Source organism: Danio aesculapii, chromosome 19 (genome assembly GCF_903798145.1).
Source record: "Danio aesculapii chromosome 19, fDanAes4.1, whole genome shotgun sequence".
NCBI lineage: Eukaryota > Metazoa > Chordata > Actinopteri > Cypriniformes > Danionidae > Danio > Danio aesculapii.
Genome location: NC_079453.1, coordinates 2,303,333 through 2,326,444, shown reverse-complemented (window position 1 = coordinate 2,326,444; position 23,112 = coordinate 2,303,333). Strand labels below are relative to the sequence as shown.

At 36.6% G+C, this 23,112-nt stretch overlaps 1 protein-coding gene across 2 annotated transcripts; it reads left to right on the top strand.

The window, feature by feature from the left end:
• Positions 1-1,279: 1,279 nt before the first annotated feature.
• LOC130246685 (NACHT, LRR and PYD domains-containing protein 3-like) lies at positions 1,280-18,110 on the top strand. Of its 2 annotated transcripts, XM_056479780.1 has the most exons (11): positions 1,280-1,763; positions 3,171-3,244; positions 3,337-3,441; positions 3,583-3,699; positions 3,841-3,927; positions 9,342-11,132; positions 11,905-12,078; positions 12,471-12,644; positions 13,204-13,377; positions 15,752-15,946; positions 16,502-18,110. In XM_056479780.1, the coding sequence occupies exons 2-11, from the start codon at positions 3,201-3,203 to the stop codon at positions 16,506-16,508; spliced, it is 2,868 nt and encodes a 955-aa protein (XP_056335755.1). In that variant the 5' UTR covers positions 1,280-1,763; positions 3,171-3,200; the 3' UTR covers positions 16,509-18,110. The 2 variants fall into 2 exon arrangements, with proteins under 2 accessions (XP_056335755.1, XP_056335756.1); XM_056479781.1 differs by lacking the exon at positions 13,204-13,377.
• Positions 18,111-23,112: the final 5,002 nt, after the last annotated feature.

Genomic DNA, 23,112 nt, shown 5'->3' with positions numbered 1-23,112 from the left:
AAAACTTATTTCTTAGTCAATAATGATAGAGAAGTAGTGGCGGTTTTATAAAAACTTAAGTCATTAGGATGTGTGTTATGGCATGTTACTTATTATTTATATTATAGATTTATTATATATTTAGTTTCCTTAATGTATCCAATAGCCCATGTGCAGTTGTCTCCCTGTACATCTGCACTTCTCCAGACCCAAAAAGTAGTATTTCCATCCCCATATATATATATATATATATATATATATATATATATATATCTGGATTACATAATACCCGCTATCAGTTTAATATTTATAATTATTTACACAATGGTAGTAAATTGTTCTCTCTTCATTGATTCACTTTTCTTTAATAAACGATGTTGTTTGTTTGTGATTTTCATGTTTTAAAGCGGACTGGAGTTCACCGATATGACATTTATACTATCATTGTTTTGTGTTTTTAGATCAGTGATATTCCAGTGCATTTCATATTTTTTTATTATTGGTTTTTGTAATGCCGTTTTCAAAATGTATTACTTTAAGTATGAAACCATAAAAAAAACATTTTGACTGATTTGTGTCTCATCGATTAATTAATTAGGATCTTAGGGGATGCAGTTTAGGCTGTATTTTAACCAAGTTGTCTGGTTGTATTGCTAATGTAGAGACTTTCTGCATTAATATCTCATGAGAGAAAAATATTTACTGAACAAATGACACCTTATTTCGCAGGGATGTAGAAAATGTTCAGAGAAGAAAAGTTTTTGTTTTTTGACAAAACATGTCTCTCAATCTGCTCTTTACAAAATGCATTAAATAAACTGACGACACACAAGTTACTTGTAATATACTAAACTTCTCAGTATTTCTCTAATGTGCTGTAACCAAATTCAGTTCACCCATAACGCTTTTAATAGGTTACTATTTACGACATATTTAGAGAGTAATTGCTTTTATTTGATCTATTATTATTATTTTTTTTTTTAATGATTTTTCACTCTAAAAAAACTGTCAATAGCTTCACTGTTCGGCGTGACAGTGGTTAGCACTGCCACCACACAGCAAGAAAGTCGCTGTTCTCCCGAGTTGGTGTGGGTTTCCTTCCTCTGGGTGCTCCGGTTTCTCCAACAGCCCAAACACATGCGCTATGGGTGAATTGATTGACTGAAATGGCTGTAGTGAATGTGAGAGTGTATGGGCGTTTTCCAGTAGTGAGTTGCAGCTGGAAGGGCATCAGCTGCGTAGAAAATATGCTTGACTAGTTTGCCGGTCATTCCGCTGTGGTGACTTCTGAAATCGAGACTAAGACGCAAACTGAATTTGGTGACCCTGTGAAATGGATTTTTTTATAAGTAGCATTCACACTTTGCAGACGGTCCCTTGCCCCTCAGTCGCCATGCGGAGCAACATGAGGAAATAACGGTTCTTTTTCCGGTATTTTGTAGAATTTTCGCTTGTAGTTTTCTTTGTTCGAATGAAAAGAGATGTCACTTATTGTGTAGCAAAACATTTTGGTTAACGTTGTTGATGCAGAAAATTGAATCTGAATATCTTGGTAACTTTTTTTGTTTTATGGCAGGAACGAAAGTGAAAGTCTCGTTTCTTTGCCGATTTACGAGCCTACGAGGTAATAATAATAATAATAATAATAATAATAATAATAATAATTTTAAAAAGTACTCCCGAAAACCTAAGCATGCGACTAAAGTGTCTAACAAATGGCGATTAATGCGTTTTGGAGAACTTTTTGAGAACGTGTGTCGTCTTCGGTCAGTATAAATCCTCAGGTAAGGCACTTGAAATATCTACTTACAGTATCTTTAGCAAAATTGGACCTCTTAGTATTATACTGTTTTGATGCGTTTTTGTTTGACACAACCCTACTGAAAAAAAAAGCAGTTTAAACCAGCCTAAGCTGGTTGGCTGTTTTTTTTTTTTGCGATCTTTGCCACTTCCAGGTTTCCAGGCTGGAAAATTACCAGCTAAAACCAGCTTGAGCAGCCTGGTTTAAGCTGGGCTCCCAGCCTGGCTAGGTTGGTAAAGCTGGTTTTAGCTGGTCATCTCCCAGCCTGACCAGCTCAGCCTGGAAGTGGCCAAAACCCCTCTAAAACCAGCCTGGTTGACCAGCTAAAACCAGCCAACCAACCTAGGCTGGTTTAAGCTGTTTTTTTCAGTAGGGAAAGTTTAAGTTTAACAAAATGTGCGACTTTAAGTTGTGAAACAGTCGGCTGTATGCTGTAAATCTAAAGACTAAAGTCTTTAGTGAAATAAACCTTAAAGGGCACCTATGATTAAAAATCATCTTTTGTAAGCTGTTTGGACAGAAGTGTGTGTAGATATAGAGTGTCCACAGTTATATTGGAGTGAAATAAACACAATAAGTCTCTCTTTTTATATATATTTCCTGACGTTAAACTAGGATCCAAATTCCTCTCGTTTTGAGGCCGACCACAATGTGACATAGGAGTTCGGTTTCCCTGCCCACTTAATTGATTGACTACCACGTGTATAATCATATCCACAAGACAGATTAAAAGATCTGTTGAGCTCGTTGTGATAGTCAGTTTTCATCAAATGTGACCAAGAATGAGTTTTACAAGATTAAAAGGTTTTTAAAACGGTGCATGTTTGTAATGAATTACAGCGATTTTTAACAACATTGTGTGTGACTCATCTCAAGAGAGGCTTGAATTAACTCCACAACAAATACATCAAATAATCATTGGTACCGTTACTGTAGTATTTCTCACAAACGTATGTGAGATCTGCTTCCTTCATGTCTGTCACTGTGCTGTTTATCTGACACAGTCGAGGCGGAGATTGAGGCACACTCTCACAGGCACATGGGAACGGTGGGCAGGGAGAACTAGCATTAATAGCACAGGCAATAAAAACAGCTCCAGTGTGTTCAAAGCAAAAATTCCAATAATCTGAAAGCTATAATAAATAATCTGATGGGGGTTTTGAGCTGAAACTTTACAGACACATTCCGGAGACACAAAAGTCTTATCTTAAATCTTGAAAAGGGTAAAATAGGTGCCCTTTAAAATAAGTATTTTTAAATAAACAACATACTTTTACGATTATTACATTATTTGCCGTGTTTTGGCTGTGTATTTTAGTATGTTGTAGTTATTTATTTGGTGTCATAAATTACAAAAAAAGAAATGCCATATGTCATTGTTTCTCATCAGACTCACAAAAGCAGTTACAGTCAACAAATCATGGAGGACAAACAAAGATTCAGAGATTTTTCTCCAGGTTACAGGTATAAATATTCACATAATCCTGAATGGGATTTATTCACTGTTTTGTTTTATTCTGTTATATATATACATTTTATTAACGTTGAATTCACAGACAGAGATCAAACCCATCAGAGTCCAGCTGTGTGTCCGTGAAGAGCGACCGATCAATGGACAATCCAATTGCATTTAGTGGAGGACACACATCAACTTATCTAAGGCACAATATTTTTGCTTATTTTTTGTGTCTGTATAGATAGATTAATTATTGTATGGATAGACACTCAGTTTGATTGTGATTTGTCAACAGATAAAATCAGCCATATGTTCTGTAACCTCTCTTGATATGTCTGTATTACAGTGGAATTCACAGATGGACATCAAACTCACCAGAGTCCAGCTGTGTGTCCGTGAAGAGCGACCGATCAATGGACAATCCAATTGCATTTAGTGGAGGACACACATCAACTTATCTAAGGCACAATATTTTTGCTTGTTTTTTGTGTCTGTATAGATAGATTAATTATTGGATGGATAGACACTCAGTTTGATTGTGATTTGTCAACAGATAAAATCAGCCATATGTTCTGTAACCTCTCTTGATATGTCTGTATTACAGTGGAATTCACAGATGGACATCAAACTCACCAGAGTCCAGTTGTGGGGCCATGGTGAATGGCCAGTCTATGGATCAACATAAAATAAAGTAAGTAATCAACCATATATTTTCTTGTCATTCCAGGAGTTCATGAATTTACATTTACATTTAGTCATTTAGCAGATGCTTTTATTCAAAGCGACTTACAAATAAGGACAAGGAAGTAATTTACACAACTATAAGAGCAGCAGTGAATAAGTGCTATAGACAAGTTTCAGGTGTGTAAAGTCTAAGAAGCAAAGCATTAGTAATGTGTTTTTTGTTTTTTTTTTGAGAGAGAGAGAGTACAGTTAGTAGTATAGCCAGAGAGGCAGTTAAGATTAGGAAGGAAAGTGGAGACTAAATAGTTGAGTTTTTAGTCGTTTCTTGAAGACAGCAAGTGACTCTGCTGTTCTGATGTAGTTAGGGAGTTCATTCCACCAACTGGGCAGATTGAATGTGAGAGTTCGGGAAAGTGATTTCTTCCCTCTTAGGGATGGAACAACGAGGCGACGTTCATTCACAGAACGCAAGTTTCTGGAGGACACATATATCTGCAGAAGTGAGAGCAGATAATGAGGAGCAAAGCCAGAGGTCGCTTTGTAAGCAAACATCAGAGCTTTGAATTTGATGCGGGCAGCAACTGGCAGCCAGTGCAAACGGGTGAGTAGCGGAGTAACATGTGCTCTTTTGGGTTCATCAACGACCACTCATGCTGCTGCGTTCTGAAGCAGCTGAAGAGGTTTGATAGAACTAGCTGGAAGCCCGGCTAGCAGAGAGTTGCAATAATCCAGTATGGAGAGAACAAGAGCTTGAACAATGAGTTGAGCTGCATGTTCAGATATGAAGGGTCGGACCTTTCTGATGTTATAGAGTGCGAATCTGCAAGATCGAGCAGTTCTAGAAATGTGGTCAGAGAAGTTTAGATGGTCATCAATCGTTACTCCAATGCTTTTTACCATTTTGGATGCAGTAATGGTTGCCCCATGTGTCTGGATTGAAAAGTTATGGTGTAGAGTCGGGTTGGCAGAAATTTCAAGCATTTCCGTTTTCGCGTGGTTAAGCTGAAGATGATGATCTTTCATCCAGTGTGAAATGTCTGACAGGCAGGCTGCGTTGCGAGCTGGAACCGAGGGATCATCAGGGTGAAAAGAGAGGTATAGCTGGGTATCATCAGCATAGCAGTGGTAGGAAAATCCATGTTTCTGGATGACTGGTCCTAAAGATGTCGTGTAGATGGAGAAGAGAAGTGGCCCATGAACAGAGCCCTGAGGTACCCCAGTGTTTAGATGCTGTAGGTTGGACACCTCTCCCCTCCACGACACCCTGAATGACCTGTCAGAGAGGTAAGATCTGAACCATTAAATAACAGTGCCTGCAACGCCCAGTGACTCAAGCGTAGATAGCAGGATCTGGTGGTTTACAGTGTCAAAAGCAGCTGATAATTCCAGCAAGATGAGGACAGATGATTTAGAGTCTGCTTTAGCCAGTCTGAGATCCTCCACGACCGAGAGTAGGGCAGTCTCAGTTGAGTGGCCCTAGCCTGCTTAAATGAAGTAGGGAATAGACCAGAGTCAAGAGATGTGTTAATTATGTGAGTCAGTGTTGGTATGACTGCAGGAGAAATGGCTTGTAAGAGATGAGAGGGAATGGGATCAAGCGGACAGGTGGTTGCATGGCTAGATAGCACGAGATTGGACACCTCAGACTCAGAGAGCTGGGAAAAAGAGGTGAGTGTGTGTGGTGTTGGTGGTGTATCTTGCGGGTTTGTTGTAGGTGCAGCAAATTGAGCACTGATTTTTGCAGTTTTGGTGCAAAAGAATGTAGCAAAGTCATCAGTAGTGAGTGTGGAGGATGCGGGTGGAGGAGGAGGATAGAGGAGGGAGGAAAATGTTTTAAAAAGTAAGCGAGGATTGGTGGCACTGTTAACTTTCTGACAGAAGTATGTCTGCTTTGCAGAAGTAACCTCAGTCGAGAAAGAAGACAGAAGAGTTTGGTATGTTATGAGCTGTTCAGGATTTTTAGTTTTTCGCCAAATTCTCTCTGCAGCCCGAAGTTTTGAGCGATGCTCACGGAGAACATCAGAGAGCCAGGGTGCAGGAGGACTGGCCCGGGCTGGCCTGGATGTAAGAGGACATAGTCTGTCTAGACATGATGCTAGCGTGGAGCAGAGTGTATCAGTGGCACTGTTCGTATCAAGTGGAGAGAGTTTGCAAGATGGCGGAAGAGAGTCTGAAACAATGGTGGATAGTCTATTGGGTGAGAGAGAGCGTAGGTTTCTGCGAAAGGCAACATAGAGTTGGAGTGTGTGGCGGCTCAGGAGTAATGTGGATGTTGAGAGACAGAAGGAACTGATCCGATGTTTGTAGTGGAGTTACTAGTGTTTGATCAGCGAAGCAATGTCGAGTGTAAATAAGGTCTTGCTGATTACCTGATTTGTGAGTGGCAGAAGTAGGTGCTCTTTTGAGGTCAAAAGGGGCAAGCAGAAGAATTATATCCTGGTGTCACACTAATGGCAGGGTGGGAATTAACTTTGACGATCAGGGGAGTCAACTTTTTCAGTAATGTTAGTTTGTGTAATACATGCACCAGCGAATCAAATTTATGCATTTATTTAAATTACATCTTATTTATCAAACTATGCAGCTAATTTTACGCTATATGTAGAAACAAACACCTACTTTACAGGAAAAGTGTCTTAGTTGTGAATAAGTTGGTTGGAATGGTAAGCATATCCATCGGTGCTCTAGAACTGCTGGTTTCAAACTGTTGATTACATTTTTTCTCAAAAAGCTTGAAAAATTATTGACTCGATTATGCATTCTAAGTGGTATGAACCATTATAGGGGTTGTTTATAAGATCATTATTTAAGATACAGATCAGAGCAAACTATTTCTCATTATTTAGAGGGCTGACCCTCAATACATGTTGTTTTATTCATTATTTAGGGGGGGGATCAAGCATTATTTAGGGGGGTCATTCCCCCCCAAACCCTCCTGTAATTCGCATCCTGACCAATGGTACAATGTCATGTCCTATCCAATAAATTTTACCTTATTTAGCTTTTCAAATAGACTACAAGACCTGTTATGTCACTGCTATCAAAAACAATTATATTATATGTATTGATATTGAATAATTGTCAAACCCTAACTCGACTCTTACTGTCATTTTTCTGAAGTGAAAGAACAGCAAAACACTTTATTAAATGTCATCTGTTTAGGGAGAGGTTGATAGTAATTCGTTGATAATGTTTTATTTACATTATAACTAGGGCCAGACGGAATCTGCGGACGTTTTTTTTGCTTTTTCAGCTGAGAATTTTGGTAATAATCTGCGCATTTCTACGGAATTATTTAGGGAGTATCATTGCCAAAACCTTAATATATGAAATAAAAAGTAATACCTTTTAAACTTTTATTTAATGTTTACAATGCTAATCCAATTTGATTCACTTTATTTGGTATACAAAGCAAGTCTCATATAATATCTCTACTAAAACACAGAAAATATTACTGTACAAACTGAATTGTACATAAATCAGATGAACATTTTCATATTAGGCAAAAATATTACAGAAATTAATTTAAAACTGAATAAATATAGATTTACACACATTTACACGAGTAAATAAACAGAATTAATGATGGGCTAAAAATCTGCGGAAAATCTGCGTGCACAGATTCCATGTGGGCCAAATTATAGCTTAAAAATACAACACAATGCATTTCTGTCAGTCTCTTTTATTGAGTTTAATTATAATTTAAGGGCAAAATAGGTTACTCTGGTGGTTTTTATTACATACCTCACTCACTCCTAGATAAAATGAACCTCTTCACCACTTAACTTAAAAATATTTAACAAGGCACCTACACCTTTTTTGTATTATTTTCTGAGAAATTATGATTATTTTGCACGTTATTTCAGACTACATCATGCGGTATATATAAACTCATCATGAACACAATAGAAAAATGTTCTGTCTACATCAAAACGAACAGATTAAATACATCAGTAATTCAGAATGATTAATGATAATGTGGCCCTCCAAGTAAAGTCATGACATAAAAATGCATTAACAAGTCATGAGTTGTCATGTTACATTTAACTTAAACTAAAGTGTTAATTAATACAATAACAAGCATGTAAATGTAGTTAAGGTAGCCATTATTTACACATGAACTCATGTGACTCATGTTGTAGTCAAAGTTATTTCTTGATTAGCATTAATAATGAAGTAATGTTTGATTTACATACTAGTACATTATTCATGTGCTGTTACCATTTAACTTTTTAAATCATGGCAGTATATGGCATCTTTAAAGTACACATGAAATCAAAACTAATTATATTGATTTTGTTTTAAGTTTTATGGTGGACAATTCATCTGTGCATGTCATTAAGAAAAAATATAGTTTGGCATTTGTAATCTTTCAGTGAAATCATAAAATGCACTTCCTGTTTGTTTTCGGTTAAATTCTTAGATTACGGGATTTTGATGTATTGGGCGTGGCTAACATACTTAAGTTTTCAGAGCACTGTGACAACAAACAGAAGTGGTGAGGAGATGGAGGAGTCTCTTAGGTTGTAACAACTCTCCTGAAACCCTTTCCCCAATGAGTTTTTCCTGAATGAAATGCCTACTTTACTACATCCAGTCTGCTCGCAACCATGCTATAATATTTTGTTTCTCTGTGTCACGAGACAAAAAAAGCAAATGGTTGCAGCTTCCGATTCATGGGGACTTTAAAAGTAAGTTGCGACCTACAGTAGGTGTGTTCAGTTCTGGGATTTTTGGAGTTGATTCTTGACTTCTACTTTTGGAGTTGGTGTAACTGACCCCAGAATCAACTCCATTTACATTCATTTAAAGTAGCGCAAGGTTTCAGCATGCTGTATCATATTATGCTTTATACAATGCTATACTGTGCCGGTTGCAGCTTTACATTGTGCAGTTCTCCTCTGGTCAGACAAAATCAGTAGTTTAAATCATCTGCTGTCAAAATAAAATAGTTATCAGCCTGCTCTTTTTTTTACAGCATATTTTAATTGTCTAGTTCTCTCAGATACAAGCTGCCAAAATTACTTTCCTTCGTAGGGTGGCATGGCGCACTCTTATAGATAGGGTGAGGAGCTCTGTCACCTGAGAGAAGCTCGAGTAGAGCCGCTGCACCTCCACATCCAGAGAAGTCAGCTGAGGTGGCTCGGACGTCTGTTTTGGATGCCTCCCGGACGCCTACCTAGGAAGGTGTTCCAGGCATGTCCCACCGGGAGGAAGCCTTGGGGAAGACCCAGGACACGCTGGAGGAGCTTTTTCTCTCGGCTGTCACTTTGCATAATTTGCATTTCTGCTCTCGAAAATGAGCTAGACCCTCATGGGTATATGAAATTCAACAATACAGCTAATACAGCTTACAGCTAATAACCAGATATTACTTTTTTATACAATTTTACCTTTTTTATGTGTAATTTTATCTTTCAGTCATGAACCTGAACTGGTCCAAAGTAGTTTTAAATCAAATCTGCTGAAGAAGTTTCAGTGTTTCGCTGAAGGAACAGCAGTGCAGGGAAACCCAACACTCCTGAAGGAGATCTACACAGAGCTCTACATCACAGAGAGTGACAGTGGAGAGATCAATAATGAGCATGAGCTGAGACAGATTGAGACACAATCCAGGAGATCAGCAACAGAGGAGACGCCGATCCAATGCAGAGACATCTTTACACCTTTACCTGGACAACACAAAGCCATCAGAACTGTGCTGACCAAGGGGGTTGCTGGTATTGGGAAAACAGTCTCTGTGCAGAAGTTCATTGTGGACTGGGCTGAAGAGAAAGAGAATCAGGACATCCAGTTCATATTTCCACTTCCTTTCAGAGAGATCAACCTGATGAAGGACAGGAAACTCAGTCTGTTAGATCTTCTGCGTGTGTTTTTCCCTAATACAATAGAAATAGAAATATTCAGAAGGACATCTAAATTGTTGTTCATCTTTGATGGTCTGGATGAGTGTCGACTGTCTCTGGACTTTAACAGCAAAGTGAAACTGTATAATATTTCTAAATCCGCCTCAGTGGACGTGCTGCTGACGAACCTCATTGCAGGGAATCTGCTTCCCTCTGCTCTCATCTGGATCACCTCCAGACCAGCAGCAGCAGATCTCATTCCCTCTGAGTTTGTCCATCGAGTGACAGAGATACGAGGCTTCAATGACCCTCAGAAGGAGGAATACTTCAGGAAGAAAATCAGAGATCAGAGTCTGGCCGATACAATCACCTCACACCTGAAGTCCTCCAGGAGCCTCCACATCATGTGCCACATCCCAGTGTTCTGCTGGATCTCAGCCACTGTTCTGGAGAAGATCTTCAGTCAAGCAGAGAGAGGAGAGATTCCCAAGACTCTAACTCTAATGTACACACACTTTCTGATCATGCAGACCAACATCAGACATGAGAAGGACTATGAGGAGAAGGTCAAAGATGGAGACATGATCCTCAAACTGGGGAAAGTGGCTTTTGAGCAGCTTGTGAAAGGCAACCTGATCTTCTATGAGGAAGACCTGAGAGAGTGTGGCCTTGATGTGACCGAAGCATCAGTTTACTCAGGATTGTGCACTCAGATCTTCAGAGAGGAGTTTGGCTTTTATCTGGGGAAAGTTTTCTGCTTTGTTCATCTGAGCATACAGGAACATCTAGCAGCTCTATATGCTCATCACTCCTTAATAAACAAGGACAGAAATGTGTTTGAACAAACAAAAAATAATATGCCTAAAGTTTTAAAAGAGAGCAAACTTGATTCATTGTCAAAATTGCATCAGAGAGCTGTGGATGAGGCTTTACAGAGTAAGAATGGACATCTGGATCTTTTCCTGCGTTTTCTTCTGGGTCTCTCATTGGAGTCCAGTAGGACTCTGTTGGGTGAACTACTGACACAGACAGGAAGCTGCTCTTACAACAAAGTGGAAACCGTTCAGTTCATCAAGCAGAAGATCAGGGAAAATGACTTTCCAGAGAGATCCATCAATCTGTTCCACTGTCTGAATGAACTGGGTATTTATTCACTGATGCTGGAGGTTCAGGATTTTCTGAGATCTGGAGTAATAAAAGTAACAAGTATCTCCAATTCTCAGTGGTCAGCTCTAGTTTATGTGTTGCTGACATCAGAGCAGAAGATGGAGGACTTTGATCTAAAACAGTTTATTGGAGTAAAAAACACAGCAGATAAAGTTCTCCAGAAGCTGCTGTCTGTGGTAAAAGAATCAAGATTAGTTCGGTAAGTCACAATGATAAAAATCAGTTCACTCTAAAAAAAAAATGGTCACCATTATTGTGGTCCAAGCTTAATCCACTGGGCAACTGATGTTGAAAAAACAACTAAATTCACATTAAACACCCGGGCAAACATGTTTATTAAGCTGACATAAAATGGTTGATTCGATATCAATTGAACGTCAAATACAGCGTGATTCAAAAACTACAATTTTGAAAATCGAGAACTCGGCAAAGAAGAAAAAGAGAGCTAAGCTATTTCTGTCATTGATTTAAGAAAGCTCTGAAGTTTGAAAAACTTTAAGTACTCTTCACATTGATTAATTACCCAAGGTTCCATCGTGTGTTTTTGAATAAATACAGATTTTCAAAGTTGTGGTATTCTTTTTTTAATCAACCTGTATATATTGACCTACAATAAATCTAATCCAATTTGAATGTGAAAATAACATTCAGCCAGTTACTACTGAAATTGCAGATGTTATTAATTTTAAAATGATGTTAAAGCATGATGAACAAGACTAACTTCGATATTAAGGTACCACCTGGGACTTACCTTGTGTAGTGAATATTGATTTTTAAATTCTAATTACTGCTGATTTTTATTACTATTTTAATGTCTTTTTTTATGGAAGTAATATGTTGCTATATTACTATAGATGATCAATAATGTCTTCATTTTAACTCAACTGCAATCTATGCAGTAAGTGTTGTTTTTAAACTAAAGCAATGTAGGAAGAAGAGAAAAGACTGAAGAATGTATTTGTTCTCTACAGGTTGAGTGATTGTGGAGTCACAGATGAAGGTTGTGCTGCTCTGGCTTCAGCTCTCAGATTAAACTCTTCACTCCTGGCTGAACTGAATCTGACTGAAAATAATCTAAGAGATTCAGGAGTGAAGCTGCTCGCTGATGGACTGAAGGATCCTTACTGTAAACTGGAGATACTGAGGTAAATCATTTCTCTGGATCTCAGACACCGGGACCATAAAGAACTCTCAAAGAAATAGTGACAACACACAGCTAAATACATATTCTGCAAGCTACAGAAAACAAGTCAAACATTTTAATCACACTTGTTGTGATTAAATTGGTTGGCTCCTTGTTTTCAGTAGCTTGCAAAAAAAATGCTCACAGCTATTATCACTCATCTCCACATCATGATGCAAACCCAGAAATGTGCCTTCTCAAACTTCATCTTCAAACGGTTCTTAAACTCAACCTGGAGCTGTATGATGATGTTGTGAATCAAGTTTGTCTTTCTGATTAAGAAGTTTCTGCTTTTACCTCTCTGAGCTGTAAATCCTGAACTGAAAGACTAAAGAGTGTCATTGTTCTCTACAGGTTGAGTAATTGTGGAGTCACAGATGAAGGTTGTGCTGCTCTGGCTTCAGCTCTGAAATCAAACCCTGAACACTTGAGAGAACTGTGTCTGTCTGTAAATAAACTAGGAGACTCAGGAGTGAAGCTGCTCTCTGATGGACTGAAGGATCCTCACTGTAAACTGGAGATACTGAGGTAAATCACCTTACTGAATCACAGACACTGGGATGCACAAAGAAATATGGACAAAACACACACACATACATACATACATACATACATACATACATAGATAGATATATATATATATATATATATATATATATATATATATATATATATATATATATATATATATATATATATATATATATATATATTAGTTGAAGTCATAATTATTCGCCCCCCCCCCTGTTTATTTTTTCCTCAATTTCTGTTTAACGGAGAGCAGATTTCTTCAACACATTTCTAATCATGATAGTTTTAATAACTCATCTCTAATAACTGATTTATTTTCTCTTTGCCATGATGACAGTAAATAATATTAGACTATATATTCTTCAAGACACTTCTATACAGCTTAAAGTGACATTTAAACGCTTAACTAGGTTAATTAGGTTAACTATGTAGGTTAGGGTAATGTGGAAATTTGATAAAAAATTTTAATATTTAAATATTTATTTTAAATATATCCAGTGAAAAATATGAATAAAACAATTACAGGAAGACTGAAGAGTGTGATTGTTCTTTACAGGTTGAGTCATTGCAAAGCCACCAAAAAAGGATGCGCTGCTTTGGCTTTAGCTCTGAGATCAAACCCTGAACACCTGAGGGTACTGGATCTGTCTGAAAACAAAGTAGGAGATTCAGGAGTGAAGCTGCTCTCTGATGGACTGAAGGATCCTCACTGTAAACTGGAGATACTGAGGTAAATCATTTCTCTGAAATACAGACACTGGGATGCACCAAGTCTCCTGGATGTCTTAATTTAATACTCTTAATTAAATAAATAGGAATGTATTTTATAATGATTGTCAAGGAATAGTTAGATTGATATCTTACCACAAGTTATCTTAAAGGATTTAGCGAATTAATCAAATGTCCACTCAAGGAAGTGTGGACATTTGATGCAAATTTTAAATGTTTATTTTGTTAATAAAGATTTTATTAACAAAATACATCCAGTGAAAAATATGAATACAATTACAAGAACAAAAAAAAATCCTTTACCTTATTGAGAACAAGGGGCCTTTAAGACTTAGAATATACAGAAGTCTGTTTAAGTGCCCTGCTGGTCTGTATGTTCCAGCCTTTTATACAATATTCATGCTCTTGTATAAGTGAGATTGCCTTTTAAGCTAGATTTAAAAATATATTTATTACTGTCTCCTACCAATGTTGATCATATCATTTTAGGGAAATGTCTCTGCTAAACCACATTAAGTTTAAGTTAGAGAAAAAGAATCCATTTGTTCTTCAAAGCAAAGTAAAAGACAAACCTCTTCTTTATGTACTAGGGTTATATAAACTTGGCCTCTGCAAACTTGGTCGATGACGTACGTCTTCTCTTAAATTTCCTCTCATCACTAATAGCTGTTTTAGTAAGCGTAAGAACATCAGAATATGTAAGTGATGCTTTGTGTCTCTTACAATTAATATCATTAAACCATCTAGACAACACAGAAGGAATACAAAACACACAAATATGGATAAATATATACCTGCCCAACTGCTCGTTAACGCAAATTTCTAATCAGCCAATCACATGGCAGCAACTCAATGCATTTAGGCATGTAGACATGGTCAAGACGATCTGCTGCAGAACTGCAAACCAAGCATTTAAGTGACTTTAAACGTGGCATGGTTGTTGGTGCCAGACGGCCTGGTCTGAGTATTTCAGAAACTGCTGATCTACTGGGATTTTCACGCACAACCATCGCTAGGGTTTACAGAGAATGGTCTGAAAAAGAGAAAATATCCAGTGAGCGGCAGTTCTGTGGGCTCAAATGCCTTGTTGATGCCAGAGGTCAGAGGAGAATGGTCAGACTGGTTCCAGCTAATAGAAAGGCAACAGTAACTCAATTAAGCACTCGCTACAACAGAGGTCTGTAGAAGAGCATCTCTGAACACACAACACGTCCAACCTTGAGGCGGATGGGCTACAGCAGCAGAAGACCACACCGGGTGCCACTCCTGTCAGCTAAGAACAGGAAACTGAGGCTACAATTCACACAGGCTCACCAAAACTGGACAATAGAAGATTGGAGAAACGTTGCCTGGTCTGATGAGTCTCCATTTCTGCTGCCACATTCAGACGGTCGGCTCAGAATTTGGGATCAACACCATGAAAGCATGGACCTGTCCTGCCTTGTGTCAATGGTTCAGGCTGGTGGTGGAGGTGTAATGGTGTGGGGGATATTTTCTTGGCACACTTTGGGTCCATTAGTTCCAATTGAGCATCGTGTCAACACCACAGCCTACCTGAGTATTGTTGCTGACCATGTCCATCCCTTTATGACCACAGTGTACCCATCTTCTGATGGCTACTTCCAGCAAGATAACGCACCATGTCATAAAGCGTGAACCATCTCAGACTGGTTTCTTGACTATGACAATGAGTTCACTGTACTCAAATGGCTTCCAGTCACCAGAGCTCAATCCAATAGAGCACCTTTGGTATGTGGTGGAACAGGAGATTGGCATCATGGATGTGCAGCCGACAAATCTGCAGCAACTGTGTGATGCTATCATGTCAATATGGAGCAAAATCTCTGAGGAATATTTCCAGTAGCTTGTTGAATCTACGCCATGAAGGATTAAGGCAGTTCTTAAGGCAAAAGGGGGTCCAACCTGGTACAAGGAAGGTGTACCTAATATGTATGGTGTGTGTGTGTGTTTGTGTTTGTGTGTGTGTGTGTGTGCGTGTGCGTGCGCGTGCGTGTGTGCGTGTGTGCGTGTGTGTGTGTGTGTGTGTGTGTGTGTGTGTGTATATAGTTTTCTGCTGGTTCCTCAGTTCCAGATATTTTTGGCCTTCAACGACTAGGAGTCTGTAAATGGCTGGATTCTCTGTCCATTATTTCAGATAATGACAGTATTTTAGAGCATCTCACTCTTCTAAAATGTAGAGCCGTGCACTTTATTCACTCTTTATGCAAAGAACAGAAACATAGAGTGAGATGCGGAATATCCATTAAAAGTAGTAACATAATGAAACTATACCCGTGTATAAATGTAGCATTACAGTGCATTCTGGCGCTGATAGACCCTGAACTAAGAGACTAAAGTGTCATTGTTCTCTACAGGTTGAGTAATTGTGGAGTCACAGATGAAGGTTGCGCTGATCTGGCTTCAGCTCTGAGATCAAACCCTGAACATCTGAGAGCACTGGATCTGACTGAAAAAAAATGTTTTTACAAAAAAAAAGGAAAAAGAAAAGCAGGAAAGAAACTGCTTACTGAACTAAAGGCTGATCCACATTATAAACTATGCATGCTTTGGTGAGTATTGATAGAGCATATATTTAAAATAATGTTAATTTAGTTAATTAGTTGAAGTTAATAATAATAATATTATTATTATTAATATCAGTAATAATTACTTTTATTCATAAATTGCACCTTTCTAGACACCCAATGTTTCCTTTAAAAAACATGGTAAAAGAATATTACAAAACATACAAGTGCCGATTAATAACACAATATCAGTACAAACACCCATAAAAATACTCATTAGAAGATCTGATTAAAATAATGTTTTTTAAGATGAGATTTAAAAGTGTGGATGGTATCACTCTTTCTTACATCTAAGAGAAGCCAATTCCATACTACAGAGCTAAAACATTTAGCTACCATTATCCTTAATGTGCATGAAGGCACAAGGGAAATAGTTGTAATTGTATATTATACACATTTAAAACAAACTATTTTGTCGATAGTAATTAATTTGATATGTTGGTAACCGGATGAAATAATTATCTTTCTAGTAAAGCAAGGTTTTAAATTGGATAATGCTGTAAAATCACACATATTTGACTATCTGTGTTTTATTTATAGGTTATAGATGTCTCTGGATCAGCTTATTGGAGAAAAAAGTCACTTCAGTCACCTTCAACAAAATCAACAGACATCATCACACACGGGTTTTCTTTTTCAGAAGTAGTTTTTGTATTTCATTTGACTTATAAATTTATATAATATACATTTTACAGTTGTGCAGTTTAGTAGCTAGTGATTACTAGCTGTTTGAGGCTATATGTATATTTACTGTTAAAGGGCACCTAGGTTAGCTCTTTTTTCAGCTTTAATATAAGTGTTTTGCGTCTCCAGAACGTGTCTGTAAAGTTTCAGATCAAAACACCCATCAGATTTTTTATTATACCTTTTATTAAATTCCTATTTATAAATTTTTTCACTGGGTGGCGGTTTTGGTGTACTGCTCCTTTAAGGCTAGTCCTCCCCGCATGACCCACGCATTCGCTTGCTTATGAGTGGAAGTCTATGGGAGGAAAAGCCCAGTGTGACCGCAGCTTTAAAGGAAGCAGATCTGACCTAGTGTTTGTGAGAAATACTACAGTAAGAACTTTACCAATGAGTATTTGTTGTTTGGCAGTTGCATCAATGAGTCACACAAAGTTCACGCGTGCACACGCGCACACACAGATACACGCGCACACACACGCACACACCGCAGCAGACACACACACACACACACATATACACACACACACAGACAGACAGACAGACAGACAGACAGACAGACAGAGCGCCCGTTTAGCTTTGCACTCTTTTTGCACACATATGTGACAGTATACAGGTTAATCTCCACTGCTGTATGATATCTGTTATGTTGATGTACAAAATAAACCTGATTTAACGTCCACAAACTGGGATTGAAGCATCTTCCTTTATAATTGTTCTGACACGCGGCTGTGCTGATGAAGTAAAGCGAAGCTAAATCGCTGTAATTCATTCCACACATGCTCTGTTTTAAAACATTTTAAACTTGTAAAACTCACTCTTGATCACATTTGATGATGATTGATGACTCTAGCGAACTGAACACACCTTTTATTCCCGGCTGCTTTGCGCTCGTCCTGTCTTGTTTATATAATTATACACGTGTCTACCGGGACATGTTAATACCCGTAGCTGTCAATCAATTCGGTGGGCGGGGGGACCGCTCTCCTACGTAAAGTTGCGGTCGATCTGAAAACAGCTCCAATTGGTCCACTGTTTTTATGTTGCTAAATTGAAAAAAAAGCACTGGGTGTGCTTATATCAACCCAATATGACTGTCTATACACCATACATGCACATATGTCTGTCCAAACAGCTTGAAAAGTAGATTTTTCACCATAGGTGCCCTTTAAACAGATTTCAACAGAAGCTGAAATGACATTTGTGTAAAGAGTTTATTTTTGATTCATTGACAGGAATAGGTCTTGGATACGTGTCATTTCTGGATATCTGTAATGTGATCCAGCACAGAAGAGCCGCTGTAGTTGTTTGTCTGCAGTTTCAGAAGCTTCTGGTGTTTTTGTTGTGCTTTGAAGGATACAATTGCAAAAAATGGATTTCTGAAAAATCTGTTTTTGCAAATGAACTCTTTAAATAGTATAAAAAGCATATTCTACAATGGTACTCATAAGTAAATAAACAGATGTTAAAGACTCATCTGAAATGTTTGTTTTTCTTTGTAAACATGAAGGAGATATATTTATACCAGCGCTGTCCAATCCTGCACATTTTACCTTATCAATCTCTAATCAATCACACCTGAAGCAGATGATCTGGGTTTTGCTGGACATATTAGAAACATTCAGACAGGTGTGTTTAAGTAGGTATGAGTTAAATCTGCAGGACAGTATTCCTTTAGGACTGAGTTTGGACATGTGTGTGGTACACAATGCTGATTATAATTTTAATAGATGAAAGCCTGAGTTAGTGAATTGTCCCAGTATCAGCTGACCTCACCTGTCTACAGAGGGCAGGTTTTGCTGGTCAATCCTCCACACAACGCCCCACACCTCGTCTCCTTCACTGGCCTGTATTTTGGCCACAGTTAATGCAGTCGCCTGAAAGACCCAAATCCAGCCAGTAGCCCTGAGACACACCACACCATATCAGACGAATGATGCTTCGATTTAGACAATGATAGATTCATATTTTTGTGCATTGGCACTTCATATCAGTGGTTTTTAAGCTGGCACCACCTGGAATAAAAATAATAATGTCTACAAAATTATGATTAAATAACATTCAAATAAGCAACACAACAATTTATTAAAATCAATAAATAAAGCCTAATTGTTACATTATGATTAAAGTAAATGATGTTTATTTAAATGAATATAGTATGATAAACTTTAGATCAATATAAACTGATAAATTAACCATTTCACAAGTCATATTTTTGTTAATTGTAGTTATATTTTTACAGTATATATTGGGTCTTTATTAACTTTATTAACGTCTTTTACATTTCAGATGAGATACTTTACAGGAGCATGATCATATTTGCTGGCATGTAGTTAATTAAAACCATAAAACTATTTTATTATTTGAAATCGATGTTAGTAAAATAATTAATCTGAACTATATAAACCATTTTTAGGAGTAATACAGAAAGCATCAACTTCAAAAAATTATAAAATAAAATCTAAAATAACAAAACTAGTTAAATGATAATAATATACTTTAATAAAGACTGATTAAATACATTCAAATAAACATTTAAATACATAAAGCCTACAATATATATGATCCTAAATTCAATAAATAAAATTGACAAATCAGTGAATAAATAAAACATCTGTCAGTGCAGTGATAATTACAAAAAGTCATCATTATAGTTCTAGATATTATATTGTAGGCTACATTTATTATGTTTATTTTTCTTAGTGTATTTCTTATAAGGAACTAAATAAATGTTTTTAAATTTTAAGATGTGCTCCCTCACTTAAATGTGATCATATTGCCATCTCCGAGATTGAAAACCCCTTACACAGATTTACCTGGGTAACCAGTTTCAGAATGAAATGTCCTCATGAAACCTGTCATTTTAATTTAAATTCAATACCAATTTAATTAACACTAAATCTTAAGAATTGCGTTATAGTAAATAATAAATAACAAATTAAATGTTAAATTTGGAAGATTAACTGATTGATATGGTAATTTAAATACAAGAATTAATGTTCATTTTATTTCACTAGCTGACTAACTAACAATTGTTTATTGATTCAATTGTTGGAAAAACGTGAAATATAGTCAGAAATCTAATTATAAATCTGTGGGTTTACTGGAGAATTCTGTCTTTTCCGCGCGCCACAAATCGGCACGCGCTTCTCCGGCACGCGCTTTCTTCCACAGAGAGACGTGCACTCGCATAATTTAAAAAATAACGGCCATTTTGTCATCAAACTTACACAAAACTATCGTTTATCCCCATTTTTATCAAACAATTGCTTACAAACATGATAATAGTGATTTCTGAGTGCTCTGACAGGCCAAACATGATGTGAAACCGCACCAAATAAAGGTATGTCCTTTTTTAAACTTTTAAGGTTAACAGATTACTGCAGATACTGACGTACAACTGAGGGAACGGAGAACGTTAGGATAGTTCCTGGTCATTCTAACGTTATAATACCGTTATAATCGCCCAAAATAACGTTGAACATGATTATATATTTAGAAAACGTTAAAATAACTTAAAACCAACGTTCTATTTCCGTACACCTTCCAGAATATACAAAATAATCTTACAACTAAAGCCTGGGAACCCAAAACTAACGTTATAGAAAGTTCTGGTGATGACCGTCATATTTCAGCAGTGACCCAGGCGTGCAGGACAGGTAAGTCAGACCCTTCCTAAAAGAATGATTTTCTTGGTCAAATAAATATCATTAATGTTGGGTAAGTGGAAACAGCAGAAAGAAATAATCTGGTCTGAGAAAACCAATAGAGAGACATTTACACTCAAAGTAATTGCTTGAGTAAATAATTGAAGTAGAATAATTGAACTATGGCAGTTTCGAGGTGTCTGGTAGTTAAAAATAGACAGAAATAACAATACTTGATAAGTAAATTCACAAAAAAACATTAATCAGTAATTCAAACATCTAACTTATGGACAAGATTTGGACTCTTTAAACAGCATCACATTCTCTGACATGTGGGATGAGGAATTTCAATACATGTAGCCAATAACAAACACCTGAAGCAACACTAAACGTTACATAAACTAAAAGAAAACCGTTAACGTTATTATTATAAAGATCACTATTTAACTTTTCTTAAACAGCCACAATATGGCGCTCATGCCTCTCTTCAATGACTGCATACTGAAACTATTTCATAGTTATATAAGCAGACAGATGTTTTTAAAGTGTTCTGGCAGACCTGTTTCTGTCCGTCCATCTTATTTACCCCTTCTCATTAGTTGAGTTATAGAAGAGCACCCTCAAGTGTCTTCATCTGTCTAGTGCTGCTCTGAGCTTCTCTGATGCTGATAGTAATGCTGTGCTGTTTTCCTCCTGTAGATGATGTTTTGTCCCGGGACACTGGCGAGTGCTCCATATGTCTGGATGATATGGTTGAGGGAGACACCATCGCTCGACTGCCCTGTCTCTGTGTTTACCACAAAGGGTTTGAGAAACTTTCACTATAATTCACACTAGGGACTAAGCCAAAATGAATGAATGAATGAACACACATCTTTATCTGCTGTGGTCTGTGGACATCAGCTCATCTTTCAGCTCATCCAGGTGTCTGAGGTCAACAGGTCATGTCCAGAACCAGATTAACCTTCACACTTTCAACATTTTACCTAAATATAATTCACAATTGCTTTTCACATTAAATCTAAATACCATGCTCTGTTCTAAAAATATAAGAGGTGTTACATTAGCCATAAACAATTTAATTAGGAACAAATGACCTAATTAAGTATCAGGTTGTACCAGGTATCATGTTCATTTCATATTCTACTTAAAATGGTATATTTGTTCTTCAACTGCACATATTTCCAATAATAAAAAGCCTCCAATAATACGTTATACAGATGTCCTTCTGAGACCAAGACTTTAAAAATAAAATAAAATAAAAGAATAAATAAATAAAGAATTTAAAATAAAGAATGGATATAATTAGCAGTTTTGTTATCAGACCTGAATGCTGTAATAAGAGTGATCCAGCTGCCGTCATTATCCATCAAGAGACAAACAGGGACAGCAGGATGGAAAACATTTTCTGTTAAAAATATGTTTATTATTTGCTTGGTTTTTTTTTTTTTTGACCAAAGGGATAGTTTTGGATTTGCAGAAAAGACAGAAAATGTACATACAGTAGAAACGAATGAATCACAAAGTGTCAGCAAATTAAGCAAGAGACTTAATTCTACAGGTTGAAGTTGAATTACCATGAGATGTGCAGGTACCTTTGGTTATTTGTGTATTTGTTATGAGTGCAAAGAAATCCCATTTTTATTTTCACATAAATATCAATATTTTATGAATACAAAATATCAGAATTAAAAGATCATAATTATCTTAAGCTGGAGTTTTTTCAATAAATGTATGTTTGTAATAATTAGTGAGCTTTTGATTTGTTTTGTGTTTATTGTCAAAATACAGAATGAGTTTATGTTTAATTGGTCTAAAATGCAGTTATCTGTAAGTAAATAATTATAATTATCACATTTTATTTTAATGTTCAATTCATTGAGAATTTTAAGACTACTAGCTCGGTCTATTAATTAGCTGCATATTAATAGTTAGTAAGGTAGGGTAGTGAATGGGCTTAGGTATTGGGAAGTAAAATAAGATCATACGTTATAAGTGCTAATAAACAGTTAATATCTTAATAATAGGCAGGTAATAAGCCAGTAGTAAACTAAAGTGTATTTATTTAGATGTAAAGCTGTCAGATATGCTCAGTTTTCCCAAGCTATGGACATATTAGCGTGTATCATTCTTCTTTTAGCATAAAGAGGGAAAAAGTAAACTGAAATTATACATAGAGTGCTCAGCATATATAAGTACACCCGCCACAAATCTATCTTTTAATTTCATTTTTCTAATAGGGAGCTCTACGATGTTATATTTGTGCATATACATAAGATTAGTCAGTACTGAAGCCAAATCTGGAGCTTATCTAACAAAATAACTTACGATAACAGTCCAAAAACTAGGACAGCCAATTTTATTTGTTATAGAAAAACATTAAAAACAAATTTAAAAATAGAGGAAAAATCAAGGGAAGCATAAAAATGTAAAAATTTAGATGGAATTTTGTAGGTTGTAATTTATTTTTGCAATATTTAGCTTGAATTTAATTATATTGTATTTCAATTTCTAAATATGTTTTGACTAAAATATAATTTTAATAAATATATCTGTTTATTAAATCTGTTTGGTTTAATTCCACCAAAATACACTGCCTATATTCACTGAGAAATGAATAAAAATATCCATTTTCAAATTGGGGTGTACTCAATTATCCTGAGCAGTGTATGTTTGTACCAGACAGAAATGTAATTATTCAGGGAAATAAAAATACTCTGCAACTAAAACTAAGTATTAGGTTGTTTCCTACCAACGTCTTAAGCTCAAGTTACTGAATTATTGTAATGAGATTTCAGAAGTCAGGAAACAAACTAGCAA

Excerpts from the sequence above, each read along its gene's own strand:
- LOC130246685 (XM_056479780.1), top strand. The coding sequence starts at position 3,201 with ATGGAGGACAAACAAAGATTCAGAGATTTTTCTCCAGGTTACAG. Across the intron at positions 3,928-9,341 it reads ATGGATCAACATAAAATAAA|TCATGAACCTGAACTGGTCC; the intron begins GTAAGTAATCAA and ends TTTATCTTTCAG. Across the intron at positions 11,133-11,904 it reads AAAGAATCAAGATTAGTTCG|GTTGAGTGATTGTGGAGTCA; the intron begins GTAAGTCACAAT and ends TGTTCTCTACAG.